This window comes from Electrophorus electricus, chromosome 4 (assembly GCF_041902795.1).
Source record: "Electrophorus electricus isolate QZ-2024a chromosome 4, ASM4190279v1, whole genome shotgun sequence".
NCBI classification, from domain to species: Eukaryota; Metazoa; Chordata; class Actinopteri; order Gymnotiformes; family Gymnotidae; genus Electrophorus; species Electrophorus electricus.
Window position 1 is genome coordinate 29,199,333 of NC_137500.1, and position 20,668 is coordinate 29,220,000.

General features: G+C 51.0%; 1 protein-coding gene across 13 annotated transcripts in view; it reads left to right on the forward strand.

Moving 5' to 3' along the window:
* The window catches only part of hdac4 (histone deacetylase 4), a 110,898-nt gene that overhangs the window by 38,578 nt on the left and 51,652 nt on the right, over positions 1 to 20,668 (forward strand). For 9 of the 13 annotated variants that reach the window (XR_014123360.1, XM_035519886.2, XM_081713139.1 and 6 more), the window contains one exon: positions 4,985 to 5,053. The exons of 1 other annotated variant lie outside the window; for it this stretch is intronic. Coding sequence is in view for 10 of the 12 variants with exons in the window: in XM_035519886.2 (XP_035375779.1) it covers positions 4,985 to 5,053 (69 nt within the window). In the remaining 2 variants the exon portion in view is untranslated. Of the gene's footprint in view, positions 1 to 3,980; positions 4,180 to 4,984; positions 5,054 to 15,510; positions 15,720 to 19,905; positions 20,108 to 20,668 lie in introns of those variants that run through there. 3 more of the 13 variants (XM_081713144.1, XM_035519894.2, XM_081713142.1) reach the window with 3 other exon arrangements.

Consider the following 20,668-nt stretch of genomic DNA (forward strand, 5'->3'; position numbering starts at 1 on the left):
GACCTTTAGCCTAAACCCAGTCTCAACCCTGGCGTTTCTTCACTCTATTCTAGTTGTCCTGTATGTTTACTTCCTCTTGAATTGATATTGCTAACCCTATTTGAATTCAACTATACTACATTTATGTGCTGCATTTTCATGTGTTTGGTGAAAAGTATTTCTGTGTGTGCGCGCGCGCGTGTTTATAACCCTGGGTCTGATGCCACACAGACAGACGGACTTCTCCTCATCCAGTCCATCATGCTCTGGTGTCATCTTTCTGCCATCTGCCACTGGCTGCCCGTCTGCCCGGCTCACATCTCAATACACACACACACACAGAGCTCACTTCAGTCGTGCGTTTCCTCAGCGGTTTACACTCTCTTTTGAGCATGCGTTTTTTTTGTTTTTTTGTTTTTTTTTTTTCTTCTTTTTTCGCTTTAGCGTTTCTGCGTTTGCTCGTGGACCCGTGCCGCCCTCATGTCCGATCCAGTCTGGTTCTGGAAAACTCATAGCTTTGTAAGTGGAACAGCATGACTCCTGACCCAACCAGCTCTGCCAGCCGAGCACCACACCCCCCGCACTGCACACTACACTGCGTGCACGTGCCCGGTCTGCTGTTACTCACTGTACGCACGCTCCCACGCTGCTGACTGATGCTGTTCACCAGAACTTATTCATTCACAGGGGAGGCCCAAAACTGAGAGACTGGTCTGCTGCGTCTGATTTGGGACACTTGCTATTCATTTTATAAGCCCAAAGTTACTGTGAGATCTTTTTTAAAAAAAATGTATTTCAAAAACATTTTCTAAGCACATTTGGCATCAGTGGGTAAACTTGGGTCTGTTGTCAGACCGAGCAGATCAAACAGGATGGCGTTTAATCAAGTTTTTTGGGACACAGCATCTGGTCTGAGTTAGTTTCTGGGGAGGGACAGACGGATCGACAGGTTGGGGCGTTGTTGGTGTGTGTGGGATCTGGAGAGATGCTCCTCGTACATCATTTTGGTGGGGAACGCTTGGCCTCTGAGAGTCCCGCTGAGCAGCGCTAAATGGCCTAGAGAGGGTCTGTTCCAAAAATGTCTTTTCAAAAGCCACAAAATTTGTTATACCGAGTTATAGCATGAATAGGACTTTACCTAGTGACTGTACAGGCTGTACGAGAATAACCAGCCGGATGCGTGTGTGCGTGCTCTGCGCTTCGAGCCACGGTGTTTCCGAGTGCAGTGGTCTTTGTCTGTTCCCTCTGCTGTGACGTGAACCTGAATCCCATAGATCATGATGTTGACGCCGCTGTTTTGTCATGCTGAATCAGTTGACGTTTCTAGGCTGTTTCTGTTATGCGAGTGTTGCCAGTGGACACTTCTGTCATTTAGACCCTCAATAACATTATCCTCGCCGCCACCTGATAGAAAGCATAACAGGAAGTCGTAACTCGGGAGTGTGAGCCCAGATGGTGCGACTGCGTAACGCACACAGACACGGGCCGTTAACTGTGGGGAGTGTCGGCTGTGGTTGCCGAGCGACGCGGAGCGCGTGCTCCGGCTCAGTGGGCTAATTAAAACAGCATTATGGTGCAGGCAGCATGGACGGCGACCAGACTTCCAGAAATAGAGAGCAGAGTCAGGCTCGTCTCCGAACGCAGCCGCGCGACTCCGCCGCTTCTCTCGCCCTTCCTGTCTGGCCATTCCCTTCCTCGTCCTCGCCACTCCGAGGCAGAAACGGGGGCCCGGCCGCGGTGCCGGAGGTGTCTTCTCTCCGGCGGCCGTGCGCGAGGTTTGAATCTCCCCCGCATGTGGCACGGTGGCTCAGCATAAACGGCTGGCAGTCGCGCCCCCGCACCCCCACCATCATGCCAGCAACACCAGCTCATCTGCATCCACGCACACCCACCCGGGCCCGCTGTTGGTCACGCCAGTGCGGGTTTCACCTGTCTGCTGGGGCTCCTCTGCCCACGATACACAGCGCTCCTTCTTTCCTCTGCGTTCTGCATTAAGGGGGATTTAATTAATTAATTCAAAGGAATATCTGCAGTTCTAGTATCTGTACTAGATACTAGAGCTATTATCTGTAATTTTGGTGTTTTGAATATGCATATGCTAGTGTGAGTACGACATGCGTACTACACGTGCAGGCTTGGTCTATTAACATTTCACTCAAAATGTTAATTAAATTGGCTGTGGTTAGGCTGACAACATCCTCTTTTTCCTGGAAATATCCTCTTTTCGGGACCTAAAAAAGGAATTCCAGGAATTCTAAAATGCCTAAACTTTCCAGGATCCATGCAGCTGTGTTTGTGTTACGTTGATTATTCCCTATGCGTCCCTCCTTCTTGCACGGCCCAGGTGGTCAGTCATGTACACGCCGTGCACGGAGCGACTGCTCAGCGTGTTTCTGCGTGTGTGTGTGTAGTTGCCTCACAGAGAGGGTACATGAAGTTTACCTTCTATATGATCTTTCTTATGGAGCCTTAACAAAGCCTAAAAATGCCCAAATGCAGAGCTGACAGTCAGGCTCTGAGGGTTAGACTCTGACAGTTTTTCTTTGCAATGTCTGTTTTGTTCATGTACAACTAATTGTGAAATCCCCCTAATTTGATATTAAATACAAGTCTGACATAATTATAGATGTATAGTGGCCAGAGTTTGTGTGGACGTCTGTATGAGACTGGATTGCTCCATGTGGACACACATGTGTATCACACATCTGCCTTGTTTAAAGGGGCTTTTTCACATCAAAAACTGATCTTCAGGAAACTATACCTGGACACATCAGAACTGCTGAAATGTGTCTAGTGAGGTAGTGGGTTGCTATGGAAACTGATTTTTCATTTATTCTATGACCATGAAAATATATATAACTATATTTTTACTTTTTAAATTATTTTATTTGCGAGGAACAGCTGAATGGAGATGACTATCTGGCCTTTTAAGCACTGGAAGCAATTTTGATTGGTCCTGTAATCTAATTAATATACTTTATTAAAACTAGTTATGTATACATGCTCTCCTGAGGCCTCCTGTCTGGGAACCAGAGTTCCCTAGTTTAGTTCAGCTCAGGAGGGGGCAGCTTCTCCGGCTAAAGAGTTGTCGTAACCAAAACCCTTTTTCTTCTCTGACAAGTGATACTGAAGTTACTGTTTGCATTTGACATGATCTTAAAGAGACTGCTGGCTAAGCAAGAAGGAACTCTGGATCCAGATTGAGTCTCAGTATTTATTGTTATTTCAACCTATTCATGTGTTCACCTGAAATGTAGTTGGAGTTTCATGACAAGCAACTAAGTGTTACTGAGTGCAAACTCAGCAAAAAAAAAAAAAACCCAAAACCCCAAAGTGTTTATATGTGTGCACAGCCCAGCGGTTGTTACAGTGAGTGGAAAAACCTTTGGATTTGCATATGCTCACAAATCCATGTTTAACCGCTCTCTACAGAGTACCTGTTCTGTCATAACTGTCAGCAAGCCCAAGCTGGATGTGTGTGTGCATGCATGTTTGCACGTGTGTGTGTGTGTGTTCAGATCCTCGCGTCGTCCCACTGGTGGACCCAGGCCAGACACCCTCTCTTCCTCGCGCTCCTCCCCAGTCGCTCGCCTTCTCTTTTGCTGAGTAAGGACTGGCTCGTGCTGGCACCCTGACACCCTGAGCTTTGACGGCTCTGAGGCTGGACGTTGGTACGCCGAGGTGTGTGCGTGCGTGTGTGCGTGTGGTGTTGAGTTCCTGGAGAAAGGAGAGCAGGATAGGACACAGAATGGAGGCGAGTGAATAAACTTTGTGATCTTTTAGAGAAAAGCTCAGGCGTGAGTTTGGGTTGCGTGGACCGTGTCTCGCTGGGGCGCGTCTGACTGAACTGGGCTGGCTTTTCGGGCTGCAGTGTCCTTTCCAGAGCGAGCCAAGCCACCGAGCTCGTGGGACTGAAGGTCGGCCCCGTCAACGTCGCGCCCGTTGTGGCTGGACTGGATGATGATCAGTGTGGCGCGCTGTAGACTAGTTGCCTCCTAACTCTCACATTCGCTGTCTTTCCCCCTCTGTCCTTCCTGCAGTCAACGCAGCTGCACTATGAAGTGGGACTGCAGCTTTCTCAGGCTTTCTTCCAAAGTCAAATACCTAGCAGCCTTGATTTTGCGCTGGCAGCGCGGGGCTTGTCTTTGTGGGGTCGCTGGATCAGGACGTGGCTTCTAATGTTTGGGTGTCAGTTGTCTGGTGAGTGTGTCGGTGTTCTCACCTGTCATTCACAGAGCATCTCACACACATGAAATTAATTTTAATAAAAATTAAGTGTGTTACTGTGCAGTCAAGGTTTTTTGGTGCTTGTTTTCTTCTTTTTTGTGTGTGTGTGTGTGTGTGTGTGTGTATACATGTTTCTCATGCTAGCTACACTAGAAGGCTTCTTCGCAGTGTTCTGCTGCCCCAGATATCGTTACCTGTCGCAGGATACATCTCAGTCAGGATACTGTGTTTGAGTGGATGTGTTTGTTCCACATTTGCTATAGCAGTAGATTATACAAATGTACGTTACTGAAGTTCCGGATGATTCCTGATGTTCTTTATGCTGTCCTGAACTGGGACACGGGTTTTGTCCCACTATTTCACATGTTTATATGCATACACACTATATACACAATATACATACTCTTTTTATCTATTGCTCTCACTCTTGGGCTTGATCTCTCTTTCTGCCTCTGTGTGTGTGTGTATAATATAGCTGCTGTGTATGGTGTTTGGCAGGCTATTGTTTAAAAGTTCTGGTCCAGTCCAGCCCTGTTGCCTGTCCCCCTCTACTGTGTCCCTCTACTGTGTCCCTCTACTGTGTCCCTCTACTGTGTCCCTCTACTGTGTCCCTCTACTGTGTCCCTCTACTGTGTCCCCCTCTACTGTGTCCCTCTACTGTGTCCCCCTCTACTGTGTCCCTCTACTGTGTCCCCCTCTACTGTGTCCCCCTCTACTGTGTCACCGTGCTGTCAGTGCCCCGTGACATTTCTGAGTGTGGCTCTTCTCTCCCCCACAGATGGCCTTCCCAGCAAAGAGCAGCCAGTGGAGCTTCTGAAGCCATCTGGACTCAACCACATTCCCTCTGGTAGGACTGTGTGTGTGTGTGTGTGTGTGTGTGTGTCCTCGGACACATCTTGGACCTGGGTGTCCGTCCATAGTCAGCTTACCCGAGCATGTCGTGTTGGCCAGTGAACTGACCCTCGCGCTGCTCTCCTGTCCACCTACAGACAGATTTACCTCTAATCCGCTCCCCGAACCCAGACGCAGCTCTGCAGGATGCCCCCACGCTCCGGCTCACTCTGATGCCAATGGGCTAAAGTGTTAGCGCTGCCCCTCTGGCACACTGGGGGAAAGAGAAAGCAGACACACCACGCCTGCAGCCTCTCGGCACCCGAGGGAGGCTTGTTTTGAGTGGGTCCGGTTTGAGAGGTGTGTGTGTGTGTACGTGTACATCTGTCCGTCCCTCCGCCCGTCTGCGTGTAGGCGCTTGTCCTTCGCCTCTGCTCCTGCGCCATGGGGTTGTGAGCAGACACTCTGGGGATGATGTACATGGGCAGGTGACAGTGTGATGAAGAGTGTGTAACGTGCTGTAACGGAGTTCATTTACTCTGGCTGCTGTTATGTAACCTTTAGGCCAATCGGTTCTGTGTGCTTGAAGTTTTTTTTTAATTGACTTGAATGTCATGTCCAGGGCCTGTGATGTGTTCCGTCTCACTCCACTGCTGTATTCAGGACCCAGAAGCGGTCGTAGTGCGTGCAACGCATTACTGTCTGTATCTCTCCCTCTGGCTGCCTTGAGCCTTTTGCCTGCAAGACAGCTGGAATGGTCTTGAGTCTTGAGTGTAATCTTAGATTAGGCTGGGTCAGAGTCCAGCCTAATCTGGGTTTGAGTTGGGTTTAGACTGGGAAAGTTTAGGCCGGATTAAGGTTGGGTTCTGGCTCAGTTTAGGCCGGTTTTAGCTTGGGTTCAGGCTGGGACAGTTACAAGTAGGAAACAGATGGTCCCGAAGGCCATGTGGTCTCTCGCCTGGAGACAAGCCCACTACTCTCGGCCCCACCATGTCTCCCCATTCCATATATCCTCTCCCTCCCTGTCTCACATGCCCCCATCTCTCTCTCGCTCTCTGTCCCCCTCGTCTGTCTCCACTGGTTGCGTGTCTGTCCCCCCACCCCTCTCTGGCTCCTCTCCCCCTGCAGTAATCAGAACACTCCATACACAGCGCAGTAGTAAACCGCCACATGCTCCTTCATCTATTATTCATTCTGTGTGAAACATGGAACCATTAGATATGTATCTCAAAAGGCAGGTCTTTACAGTTTGTGAAAATAGTGTCCAGTACACTCTAGAGGTGTGTGTTTCTGTGATACTAAGAACTGTGCGTATGCTTCAATCAGACTGCCTGCCTGCCAGCTTTTGTTTGTGTGTGTGTGTGTGTGTGTGTGCGCGTGTTTTTGAGTGGATTTTTAAGAAGTGGCTTACCCAGTGAAAGCACCAGGGGTTATTACAGAAAGATTGCGCATACGTGTTAGTGTGTTCATATGAGCTGAATGGCTGTTCCCTACAGCATACAATATAATACAAAACACACACACACACACACACACACATTCACTTACCCCTTTTTCTCTCTCTCGCTCATTCACTCACTCGCTGAGTCTCCCCTCGGTCTCTCGATTTTGTCACACCTTGTCACCGTAGGGCCCAGTGCATGCTAAGAGCTGATGTCATTGCCCTATACTTGGCCTGCCTTATGTCTTATTCATGCAGGCTGCAGGTTTGTCATGCTTTCCCCTCTCTCTCTCCCACTGTGTGTGTGTGTGTGTGTGTGTGTGTGTGTGTGTGTGTGTGTGAGCACAGGCTTACGGGCTTGCAGATCATATTCATGTGCTCTGGGATGTGTTTGCTCTAATGTGGGCTGTATGTTCAGTTGGCCATTAGCTTGCAGTGCAGAGCAGTAAATGGCCACAAACCTCATGTGTTATTAGGATCACTCATGCAAGAGTGCGGACGCCTAACCCTCCGTCTAAAGCACGGCTGCGGCGGCCGTTTTTGTGTGCTCTCGGCGTGGGCGTCTACGTTAAATATTCACGGCGTGCTTGGCACGGTGTTGAATCGGGCGAGACACTGCGCTGTTACCGAAACAAACAGAGCTGCGTCAACAACAGCCACTAAATAAGGAAGACGCCGCGGCAACTGGGATCACTGGTGACAGAAGGTAGGGCAGTGTGGTGGGGTCATTTACAAAGCAATATGGTTAAAACACACACACGCTCCAGATGCAGACCTGTCTGATTCTGCCTTACTAGCACACTGATGAGAAACACCTTGTGTAATAGACAGTTGCAACAGTGTGGTGTGTGATGTTTTACACCCTTGAGTAGGAATTGGGTTCAGGTATGTGTAAATATGTAAAAGAGTATGTAAACGTTTTGAAAACCAACATTTTGATAAGTGAAAAACCATTGAAAAAACTGAATTATTTCTGCCAATATATGGACTGAGTAACTTCTGTAATCTTGTAGTTCAAATTACTAAGCATCCTGAATAGTTCAAATTACTAAGCATAGCATGCTATTTAACCACCATGTCCAGATTTTAGCTGTTATTTCCAGTAACATGGTCTTGGCTAATTATATAATTAAACCTAAAAATATCAAGATTATGATTTGAAAGGTGTACAGTTAGACACTGAATATTGGGATCAGTAGCCTGATTGACTGGGGCCTCTGGCCTCCGCATACACCTCTCCGCTCATTTGCATGCGCACTGCTTGACTGACTGGTGAGGAGCTGTTTGTCTTCTGCCTGCGCGCCGATTGGCTTCCAGGCACCAAAGTGCCAGAGAGCCTCAGGTCTGGTTAAACACTGCCAGTACCGTTTCCTGCTGCGAGCGGCGCAATGAAAATGAAGCGAATATGGAGATGAGCTTTTGACTGTCTGTTAAACACCCACACCGAGCCGCTGGAGACGTGGATGGAAATCCATTTACACTCGGCTCCAGACAAACTCTTTATTGCTGAACACAATTGAATTTGATGGCAGATTGTGCGTGCGCATGCATGCATATGTTTGTATGAGTGTATGTGTGTGTGCGCTTGCATGTGAACAGGTGTGTGGGTGTGTGGGTGTGGGTGTGGGTGGGTGTGTGTGTGGGTGTGTGTGTGGAATAAGTGAAGTTTTTGCCATTTGAAGAGGAGGCCCTGATGCCGCCGAAGAACAAACTGCTCTGATGAAGTTGATAGACAGATTTGCCTGCGTGTTAACTAGGCTGAGTGAGAGCAGTATGGATCATTCATTCAGAAGTGTAGCAGCCCAGTTGCCATTCAAGCCGCCAGCGCTCACGTGCGGGTGGCGTGCTAGGCACGGCATGGTATGGGTGTGGGCATGGGGAATACAGTAGACCCCACACCCTCCCCCAGCAAGTGCCAAAGACCAGCTCGGAAAACATGGCTGCACGGCTGCACACACCACTTAAAGGGGCCTGGCTCTCAGTTTGTGTGAATGTGTATGTGAGAGAGAGATTGTGGGAGTTGAAGGGAGAGGGTGGTGTGTTGTGTGTGTGTGTGTGTGTGTGTGTGTGTGTGTGTGTGTGTGTGTGTGTGTGTGTGTGTGTGTGTGTGTGTGTGTGTGTCAGTAAATATTTCAGCTCTTCCAGTGGCTTTAAGCTTGGAGAAGCTCCTTGCCACTAGATTCACCACAGTGGAATTGCTTTATTTAGGCTGCTGAATTATAGATGAGCTGTTATGAGTGAGAGAGGGCTGGAGCGATGGGTGATGGATTGACAGAGTTCTTTAGAACATTCCAGGGGAAGTCATATGTACTTTGATGTTTTTTATATGTTGGCTGTTTCTAAACCCTGTCCCTGTCCTGCCTCATTGGACATGCACATGTATGCCTGTGGTCTCTCCTGTGTGTGCATCCCAGGGCCTGCTAGCTGTTCCTAAGATACGAAATTCAAACCTTATCCATGCCACATGCTCTCCTAAAGTCAAAGGTGATTTATTCTCAGTTCCAGAGTGGAATGCAGAAGACCTCTTGAAGAGCATGAAGAGTTTAGCAAAAGCTGCCGCCACATCTGTGGTACGAGAATTTGAATGCAGCAGGAAATTCAACTCGGACGGAGCAGAAGCCAAAGGTTTGATCCTGGATGGTCAAACGTTCTCTGTGCACAAGGACATGCTGTTGTTTTTGTCATTCTCAGTTTAGTTTAACATGTACATTTTAGGAATGTGCATCTTTTCTGAATGTGCCATATTTACTGTAAAGTTTTAGGTTTGGTTACAGAGGTTTACTTGCTGAACAAGCTGTATTGACGTGAGAAACGTTAAACGCCCTTGACTGTTTGGACTGAATCGGATAATGCTATTGCAAGTGGTACATCGCTGTTAAAGCCGTTTATATAGAACAAACCAGGACAAAACAAAAGGAATAAAAGAGTTTGTGCTGTGACGGGGTATTACGAGCGCGTGTGCTGTGACGGGGTATTACGGGCGCGTGTGCTGTGACGGGGTACTACGGGCGCGTGTGCTGTGACGGGGTATTACGGGCGCGTGTGCTGTGACGGGGTATTACGGGCGCGTGTGCTGTGACGGGGTATTAGGGGCGCGTGTGCTGTGACGGGGTATTAGGGGCGCGTGTGCTGTGACGGGGCATTACGGGCGCGTGTGCTGTGACGGGGTATTACGGGCGCGTGTGCTGTGACGGGGTATTACGGGCGCGTGTGCTGTGACGGGGTATTAGAGGCGCGTGTGCTGTGACGGGGTATTACGGGCGCGTGTGCTGTGACGGGGTATTAGGGGCGCGTGTGCTGTGACGGGGCATTAGGGGCGCGTGTGCTGTGACGGGGCATTAGGGGCGCGTGTGCTGTGACGGGGCATTAGGGGCGCGTGTGCTGTGACGGGGCATTACGGGCGCGTGTGCTGTGTCGGGGCATTACGGGCGCGTGTGCTGTGACGGGGCATTAGGGGCGCGTGTGCTGTGACGGGGTTTTACGGGCGCGTGTGCTATGATGGTGCCTGTCGTTGATTCTGAAACAGCAGTGGGAACTCCAGGAGTATTGATGGGCAAAGAAACCCATGTTGCTTACCCATGTTGCTTACTTAAACATACATACATATGTACACACAAGCGCACACACACACACACTGCCATGCGAGTCATTATGCAGTACGCTTGTCCTCCCCGGGTCAGATTATACAGGTGTTGGATTACTGTACAGTTGCCCTCTGTTCTGTAGAGATTGGGAATTAAAGCCCTGCTCGTGTGTGTGTGTGTGTGTGTGTGTGTGTGTGTGTGTGTGTGTGTGTGTGTGTGGGAAATTAGGAATGAAGCATTGCTCCTGTACAGGTGTGTAGCTGTATGTGCGTGTGTGTGCGCACACGTGGGGCTGCCTCACTGGGTTTCTGGGCAGTGCTTCCTGTTTGGTGCTCTCTAGCTGGTTGCTGTCTGCCTGGTGGAGGGACGGTGAGAGCTGTCAAGGGTCACCTTGCCTGCTCAGTGGGGGACAAGGGCGATCTAACAGCCAGGCTCCATGCCCACTCCGCACTTTTTGGCTTACAGTGCTTGCTCTCTCTCTGTCATTCTCTGTTGCATGGCTGGCTGGGAGCCAGCGTGGAGCTGCGGGGGTGTAGTTTCGGTTCCATTGTACTCCTCCACCCGTGCCTGTGGCTCTGTAGCCTGCCTATATTTAAAATAAACACCTGCTATTATTACTCCCCATCAGAGCTCCAGTTCCTAGCAGCCCAGTGTGCTGATAATTCCAGACGCCCTCCAGCCCCATGTCCCATTTCTCAACACCTGCGTACATTTAGTGCACGACTAACCGCAGCGTATACTTTTAATAAATGTGAAATTTTAATGGGTATTAAACTCCCATTAATATTTAATACTGAGGTAAATGTTTAAACATTCCTGATCGTAATATTAATGGGAGTTACCCCGGCAGTGTGAGAAGTCACCTGCGTGTACTGTACGTGTGCTGCTGGCGGGCCTTGCTGCCAGCGCTCACAGATGGCCCGCAAGCGTGCCGCATGGGCCGCGGAGAGGGGCGCCCTGTCCGGCCGCCCTGGCGCCTGCCCTGGCACGCCTTGCCAAGAGCTCTGTGCCAGCTGCCTCGCGCCAGGCCCGCCGCCGAGGTGCACGCAGGACGGTCCTCACACCGTGTCTCCCCCTCCTTCAAATCCAGTCACTCTCTCATTCGCGTGCACACCACTGCATCGCGTCAGAGCTTCTCTTTGACCTCTTGGTGAACTCCCACTTGTGTATGACACCATTAAATTTTAATTCCACCTGATTCTTTTACTTTGACCGACTGACTGATCCGTCGATCAACTGATTGGTCGATTTATTGATTGATCGAATGTCTAGCTGTTTTTTTGTTTTTTTTTTTGTTTTTGTGCCTCAGTACAGCAGCTTATTAACAGTGTTGCCCGTCAGAAGTCCGGCTGCTTCTCTGGCTCTAAAAGCTTTAAGCCACCTCCCATAATGCACTCCAAACGTATTATGTGATGGAGTGGACTGAGGGAAGGCCAAGCATGCATGCTGTAATGGTGCCGGAAGATGGATGGGCAGAAGCCCCAAGGCCCGCAGGGTCAATCCACAGCCGCGCAGTCTCCGCACTGTACAGCCTCCCCACCCAGGATGGCACCCAGGGCTGCTTAGCCCTCTGAACCAACGCTGGCTGTGGACTTAGGCCTCAGACTGTCCTGAAGACATGGAGGTGCTGTTCTCTCTGTCTGACCCCAGTCTTGGGGCTCAGTGTCGGAGATCCGGGGTGTGTGGTCCGAATCTGCGTGTAACTTGGAGCTGCTGGCCCTCCACTTCACTCGATGGTAGCTACGTGCCTGAGCTCAGTGCCAGTTTGTGACTAGGACAAACTTAGATGACAAATATTCTGGGTGACAGAGCGCCAGGTGGGTGAACACCAGAGGCAGTAGACAGTGAGGGAGGGGCTGGCCTGCCCATACTGGCGCACGCGCGCTCCCTCACCCCACACGCGCACACACTCTCTTTTGCTCTTTCTATCACTGTCATTTATGCTTCTTAATATGAGAGGCTTATTTTGGCTGTCTTTTATAACTTAAAAGCCATTCAACAACCTCCGATGTACTTACCACATTCATTATTGATGTATCCTATAGGAACAGACGTGTGTGTGTGTGTGTGTGGGGGGGGGGGCAGTTCGGGCTAGACTAACTGGCTAGCAGAAGGCCTGTCCTGCTTGAGAGGGCTGTGATGAGCTGCTCTTCCGCTCCCCCGAGCCTCAGGCCAAAACCACTGAAGCCACACAGCCAGAGCAGCCTGAGGGAGGAATGGGGTGAGCCAGGCGTGGAGGGGGTGAGGGGGTGAGGGAGCCAGGCGTGGAGAGGGTGAGGGAGCGAGGAAGTGCAGTGGGCCACTGTTCTGGAGCCTTCACTCCACACCATCTCTGCGTATCGCAGCAAGCTAATGGAGCACAGTCACCATCATGGAGACAGAGATGGAGAGAGAGAGAGAGAGAGAGAGAGAGAGAGCGTCAGAAAAGTCACAGATATGAACACCTTCTGACTGAACAGCTAAATGATGTAGTTACCACCACAAAAACATACAACACCGCCAACTGTGCTAGAACAATGGACCCCGGTGAAGCGAGGGATCACTACTGCCACTGTGTCTGGCCAAGCTTCCGGTTGTGGCGGTATTCCTCCCTGGATGGTAGAGCTGCCGTGGCTCCGCCCCAGGTCTTGCCCTATCCAAACGGCATGCCGCTCCGTCGTCCTGGGAGCCAAAACTCCAGCATCCTCCTGTTCCACCTCCTGAGGGAGATGGTGAGGGAGAGACGGATGGAGTCAACCAAAGACATCAATCAATAACAAATGAGGAACGTTCACACACAGGCCCCGTGTCCTGAGGGTGAAGAACAACTTCTGATGCTCCTAGCAATGTTCAGTCTTATTCTTGCTCGCTCTCTCTTTCTCTTTCTCTCGCTCCCTCTCTTGCGCTCGTGCTCGCTCTCTCGCGCTCTCTCTCTCTCTCTCTCTGATTTCTGTTTACACCGGTGTAGACTTTATTTATTTATCGCTCTCGCCTGTTTGGTTGGCGGTGGACGTATCCCTTCCCACTTCGCCATTGCAGCAGTGCTGCATTATTTACTGAGCCGGCAGAGGGAGAGTGATGAAGACTCCAGTGAAAAATTCAGACCATCTCTCTCCAAGACCACAGGGGTGCTGAGGGTTGTGGGTCAATCCCTGCCTCTGTGGCTTCCTGTTTTTGCTGCGGTCCCTCCGCGGTCCTTTAGTGCACCGTGTCATGCAGCCCACGTGGTTCCTTTTGCAGAAGTTCTGTGTGCGCAATTTTGTGTGTCTGTGTCTTTGGGGTAAGTTTAACGGGCAGGAACAGGAAAGTGTGTCATCACTGACAGAGAGGTGGAGAGTACGTGCTCTGCAGGCACCTCCTACGAACGTGCAGGCCAGGCACCTCCTCGGGCCTCTCCTCTCTCAGCCCGGACTCTCGGTTGTGCGTGTGCGTGTGAAGATGCGTCAGTGTGCGCCTGCCCGAGTGCATTCTACGTTCTGCACGTAGGTTTTGTGGCTTATCAGGATCACTTGCGCGTGCATGCACGTGGATGTTCTTGACCGGCTCGGAAGTAGATAAGGGCTTGGGAAACTGGTGTATGTAGTGTGTAATTGTGTCATAGGCTGCCGTGGACTCCAGTGTGGCTCAGTGCTGGGCAGTCAGCGTCACTGCCTCACTGAAGCAGCAGTTACCTGGGGGGGAGGGCCTTACACACCTGGCTGTCCAGTTTCTCTGGATCACACAGTTGTCGTGCTCTGCTGTCCAATCACAGCACTGATGTGACTGCTTCCACCTGTTTGGGATGGAATTGGTCCGTTTCCTGTGACGTTGTGACCGGTGTGGCAGGCCGCACATGGGCCGCATTTCGGCCTGGTGCCGGAGACCTGGCGTACGCGAGCTCCAGGTGTCGCCTCCAGGTGTTGGCTTTCTGTCACCGCTGGTGGGGCATCGTGATGTGAAACACGATCTGCTGCAGCTCAACCCAGCCCGACACACTGACTATTGATTAACATAGTACTGGAGTAAATGTGGCATTGATCTAGCACCTGGGTAAGTGCTGGCCCCTATACCTGGTCCTCCCTCTCCCTGTTTCTCCTCCACCCCCTGCACTACAATGTTAACAAACCACCCCGAGTCCAACTGGCTCATCCGCGCTCTGCCTCATGGCTGTGCGTTTGGGGGTGTGCGAGTCTGTATGCGAGAATTTGCAAGCACGTGTGTGCATCCTCACTTTGCAGAGCCAGAATAATCCCGCGCTTCCTCCCGTGGCCCCCGACACCTCCATCCATCTCAGCCTTAATCGCCTCATTTCTGATTCTGTTCCAATGTCTCCCCCAACCCTAACTCATTCCGTTATGCCCATTACTCAGAGGAACCATTTTAATCACAGTTTTTCTTTCAAAGAAGGGTGTTTAAAGTCACCCAGATTAATGAGCTACTGATGAGGTTGGCTCAGGAGGAAAAATCCTCACACCATATGCCCCATCATTATTGTCCTGTTTGTGTTTTATAGCAACCAGTGCTCTGTGACTGCCTGTCAGTGAGCCTGTGTGTGTGTGTGTGTGTGTGTGTGTGTGTGTGTGTGTGTGTGTGTGTGTGTGTGTGTGTGTGTGTGAGAGAGAGTGAGTGAGCTCAAGATCAGGCACTTTATTGTAGCTACCGACATCTGGAGCATCTCACAAAAAGCATATTTCTTAGAATGAAGCCGTTCCTGATTGAATGAGGCCGCGTGTGGTGAATATCAATGGGACTGTATTCTCAGAGGATGCGAGTCCATGATCGCCTCAGTGTCTCTGACAGACAAGGAACTAGAGGAGTGGATGCGTGACTCACAGCTGTGAAGACACCACTGCTAACTACAGCTCAGGGCACCTGTGCATATATGGCATGATGTATTACCGTCAACTCTACCAGAAACTGCTATCGTGTACATAAGCTAAAAAAAAAAAAAAAAAAGTTATACACACATATACATACTGCTGTAGGTGCTGTCCTAGACTGTGTGTGAGCTCTGGGTTAAGCCCTGGTCCAGGAATAAGACCAGCATGTGCTGTGACTGGCGTGGGGAGTACGAGGTGTGATGCGCCAATCTAACTGCGACGGCTCCGAACCCATCTGAGCCCTGCTGACCTGATCACCTCTGAATCTTTCATAAAGTGCTTTCTATTCTAAATGCTCGCATGCTCTGTAGCTATGTGCGCGGCCCTCAGTGTAGTAGTAGTAGTAGTGAGAGAGAGGGAAGGAGAGAGAAAGAGAGAGGGGGAGGGGGAGGGAGAGAGAGAGAGAGAGAGAGAGAGAGACTGGACCTTCTGCGAATCTCCCCGGTGTTCCAGGAAGCAGAGCAGCGGTGCACATAAACACTCAGCATGCCTGTAACGGCTTTCTGATGTCACCAGAGCGAGGGAGGGGAGGGGAGGGGAGGGGAGGGGGTGGGCGAGGGAGGAAGAAAAAGGGGAGGGGACAGGCGACTAGAGGCACAGCCTCAGGGAGAGCAGAGCACAGTCACTAAGAGAGACGGAGGAGAGAAGGAGTGAGCGAGTTTGAGAGGAGGCGCGCGCGCGCGTGTGTGTGTGTCTGTGTGTGTGTGTGCGTGAGAGAGCGTACAGTGGCACTTCCTAAGGACTGGCTGTGTGTGCGCGAGTGTGGGTGTGGGACCCGGCAGCAAGAGGCCACTCTGCTCCACACCACAGAGCCTATGGGTAAGAGCTCTCTGTCCCTTCTGCCTGTGGGGGGGGGGGGGCTTACGGGCTGTGCAGACTCTGCTTTTATTGAATGGTGCTGATGTATGCTAGCTGGCGTGGTGACCGAGCGTGCACATCTCATCCTCGAACAGCCTGTGTATGCTGCAGGAGTCGGCGGTGAGAGCTTCTCTCTGTGTCTTTCGTAGTGCGCTGTGCTGCACTACATCGGGGTGGGTGTGTGGGTGTGTGTGTGTGTGTGTGTGTGTGAGAGAGAGAGAGAGAGAGAGAGAGAGAAAAGGAGGCAGCCAGTGTGCTGCACCAAGTGTGATGGGGCTGAGCTGTTCTGCTTGACTGTTTTGGGGTTTTTTCTTCTTCTTCTGGTTCACTGTCCAGTACACAGTGTTCAGAGAGGGAGAGGGATCAGAACAGTATGATGGGGCGCTGCTGGACTCCAGCGAGCCGCTTCACCTAACAGTGAGGGTGAGGGCGTGCTGCAGGACTCCCGGCTGCTTTAGTGGAGCAGCACAACTTTGCAGAGGGCATGAGCAGTGCTTTCTTTTCCACACTCAGGAACAGCGTGCTGTATGTGGCAGTGTTTGGGGTGTGTGTTCGGAGCGACGCCTGTTGATGGATCTGATGGCACGATGGCTAACCGTTACTGTGAGCGGATCACTGTTTACACTTGTGCCTGGATCAGTGTGTTAGCGAAAATATCAGCGTGTGCGACTGTAAAATACCTAAACATGTCGCTGTGCAAGTGGAAGGCGGAACTGGGCTCAGCGCTTTGGCAGGACACACACACTCCCCATTTCTGTCCTCTCTCCGCGCACACACACCCACACACACACACACACACACACACACTCTCTCGCCAGGAGCCCGCAGTGTCCTACCTCAATGCCATTCACAACTCAGTGCACAATGTTCAGGCTGCACCCACTCCCCTGCCTGGCGTGGCAGCCGCAGGTATGGCCCCGAAGGGGCGGGGTCCACAGCCGGCCCCGAAGAGAGCCCACCCCTTTTCACTGTCCCCACCCCCTTCCCATCAACACAGAGAGAGGCCTCAACGATTGAACACTGAATGCAAGTGGGAGGGAGGGGAAACAACTTGGACAGAGCAGGAAGAAAGTATGTGCATGCCTGTGTGTGTGTGCTGAAGCTTTTAAGTGTGTCGATAGCTGGCTGATATCTAGTCTATTAAGCCTGGGAGAGCCGTGTTTATTTGTGAAATGTAAATTCTCTTTAATCAGTGTGTTTTCATTTAAATGTGAAAGAAGAGAGAGAAGGCCCTTCTTTGGCTGTGGGGCGCAAGTTATCAGACGTGTGTGTGTGTGTGTGTGTGTGTGTGTGCGCGTGATTCTCTGATTTGATAAGTGGCCTCTTTCTTTAGGCACACCTAAACTCACTCTAAAAAGACCCAAGGGTTGGTGATATGGAACAGTGTTGTTATTTTGGTGTTACAGAGAGGCTATAAACAATAGCTTGTGTCAACTGTGTCACTCTTAAAATAAGCCACGTAGTAACAAATAGATGTCAGTTCATTACTTTCACCTTATTTATGTTCCTATTCCTTGGTATTTTCTTTCCGCTCATGTTAAATAGTGCATAGAATCTTGGGGGGAGGAAACATTGAGCTTTTTTTTATATAACCTTTTTAAAATGTACCCTTTCTTGTCCATTGTTACTTCTTACCAAACCTTAGAAAAGCCAAATATTGTGATAAGTATTGTGAAAATGTTTGTGATATTATGTTACTGCCATATCAACCACTCCTTTCGCTCAGGCCTCTCAACACTCCCCAGCCTCCGGCCAATCGCGGGCCATTTCCCAGGTTACCCCCTCAGGCTCCGCCCTTAGCATGCCTCTCGGTGTCCGTAGCCTCAGTTCTGCGGCCCCTGAGGGAGCTGATGTTACCCCTGCCCTGAGCTGGGCTGATACAGAATCTCCCAACCTGCTGCGCTGCACAGGCCAGATGCCCTGCTTTATATGTGGCCCTGCCAGCCAGCGCGGATTGTACACTACAGCCATCGACTGGTGGTCAAAACTGATCGATGCGAATTATCTCAAATTGAAATGTGATATCGAAGGATTTGAATGTTGTAATACCCTGATATAGTCTGTACAGCATCAGCTCAAGGCCCTGGGTGGTTTGTTTTTTTGTTTTTTTTTTAAATCACAGATTCTTTATATATCTTGTTTGGTTTGTGTAGAAAGCGCAACTGTGTGGGCAACATTTTAGGAATGTAGGACCTGGTCTCTGTCGTCATATTTATATCTTTTTCATCCTAATTTCATGACCGTAACCTATTAGCAGTCAGTGTCTTAGTTCCTCACCAGTGAAGGCACTGTTAGAACATCCCTGAAGATGCTGGAATTTGGTTGCTCATATCATTCCAGAAGGATCCAGAGTGCCTAGAGTCTCCTGGCAGCTGCTGGCCTCCGATATGGGCCTTAAATAAATCAGATTTGTTTTCCAGGACGAGGCAGAATCCTGCTGGAGGCATCCTGCTCTCTCCGGCCTCAGCTTGGAAGCCTTCCGACGGGCTGCTGTGGGCCTGAGGGATAATGCCCCGGGATAACGGGGCCCATGTATGCCCCGAGGGTTTCTCCCGTACGTGCAGAGGCGGAGTGGGCTGTGTTGGCGACACTGCCGTTGCCCGTCAGAGAGGCTCACCAGCCAATGGCTGTGTTTGTGGAGTTGTCTTTACATTAGCCTTCGTTTACTGTAAACATTCTCTACTTAATTAGCATCAGCGCTCATGTGCAATGTGTTTGGTGTGTATAGGTCTGTGTGTGTGACTGACAGAGAGACACACTCGGTTGCTCTGTGACTCTCTGCCTCTGTCTGCCTCCTGATCTTTCTCTCCCTCTCTCTCTCACTCACTCTCTCTCTCTCACTCTGCTTCTTGATCTTTCTCTCTCACTCACTCTCTCTGCCTCCTGATCTCTTTCTCTCGGCCCCTGCGTCGGGTGCCCGGCTGCCATGGCCTCCCCGGGCGAGGCGCTGGGACCTACCCGCTGCAGGCCTCCTCGTGGTCCCAGCCCCCATCGATCGCTGGCTGTCACTGCTCCTGGAATGGAAGGCATTTAGAGATGGAGTGCAGCTCTCCAGTCAGGTGAACAGCCAGAGAGGGAGATGGAGCAGCTTTTAACTAGCACTCACATCTTCACTTTAGAAACTTCTGCAAAGCTTTTATTATTATTATTATTATTATTAATAATATTTTTTTTTACAGCTGTCTTCCGGTGTTCTATTAAATAGAGATATATGTGCCTCTATTGAAAGCTTAGAAAAGTGTAGGCGAATAAGTGTAGTATTGATTGATGTGAGAGTTGTATAAGAGTGGACTGTTGCTCTTAAAAGCAAAACATTCTCTTTTTTTCCAACATGCATTAGTCCAGTAACCCTTTCACATGGATCTCCGGAAGCGTTTTCTCCGTGCTGGGCCAACATGAGGGTCGTGTGTGGCCTGCAGCCATGGCCAGTGAAGAATGAACATCACAACATTTGTTGCCTCCAAAGCAGGAAGATTCATTCCACACTGGCAGAGTCCTTCTGACATGCTCTTAACTGTGACACACACACACACACACACACACACACACACACACACAGGCAGACTCCTTGGGGAACATGTCTTCTTCCCCACGCAGGCCCCGCCCTGACCCTTTGCCCTGTTTTTGGGTTCAGTGAGCAGGGGGCGGAGTCTGTGAAGGAAGCGACCGTTCACATGCTCCGGCTGTGCCAGCTGAGCCCAGCCTGAAAGGAGGCTTTCTGAGGGAACTGACGTGCGCAGGCAGGGTGGCAGGCGGGCAAGACGAGGCCCTGCCAGAGGACCACCCAGCTGTTCACACACACCGCTACGCCACAGGAACCCTGCTGAGGTCATCATGACCTCATAGCGGAGCCGTCGGCCAGTGCTGGGCTGTGTGTTTAACGGTCATGATGGGTCCAGTGGCGGGCGGATTGATTGGGGGGCAGTAGGAGACCCAGCCGTGCCAAGAGAAATGTGTGCCCAGCTGATCCCAAGACTCCAGGGCTTTTCTGGGGAGTGGAGCCCTCGTAAACCACATGACCTCTCGGCCTTTCTAATTCTCTCTCACTCTCGCCCCCCCCCATCTCGTTGTCTCTCTCTCTCTCTCTCTCTCTTTCCCTTTATCAGGTTGTTATTCAGGTTTTTTTTGTTGTTGTTTCTGACGACAGGATCTGCTGTGAATCAGACTCCAGCAGGCCGCTGAGTTGCCGGTGAACCGGGCCTGCTTTGGCGGCTCCCAGCATGGACCTCATTTCTCCGTTTGGCCGGATAGTGCGCAAGGAAGTGGGCGTCGGCACGGATGAGCATGCCGGAGCGGGTCCGGCCCGGCCTCAGCAGGCGCGCGATCGCACCTGACGTGCGTCATTCACAGTCAGTGCCGACGAACGGGACGGTTACTTGCACCTATTTTTAGCTTCCTTTTCTCTGGAAGGGTTAAATTCTAACCACTAGCACTGTCTTCTCTTGCTCTCTGGTTGTTATAGTAACGGTACGGTCACCACATCTAGCCCTCACTTCTCCTTCTCTTGCCCACGTGCCTGCCTCTCTCAGCCTCTGCCCAGTCCCTCACCTCGCGCCTCCCCACAGTCTCTGTGCCTGGAGCCTGCTCGCGTCCTGTGCCTGCTCGCGTCCTGTCTGTTGGCCCATGCGCGCGAGTGTGTCTGATGACAGGGCCTTTGTCTTGGCTGGAGAACAGACGCGTCTCTGTAGAAGCGCTCATGGCTCTCAGAGAGACAGGCCTTTGCTAACGTCACAGTTATGCAGCTTTGCCTGTAAGCAGCCCAAGCCTTGGTGGGATAATGGGGTCACGGGGCCACAGGGTCATGTGGGGTTAGGGCAGTCGCGGAGTCAGATGCGAGTTGAAACGCAGCCAGGCAGAGATCGCCCGGACTCAGCAAAGAGGCTGTGGACAACGTCGGAGTGATCCAGTCT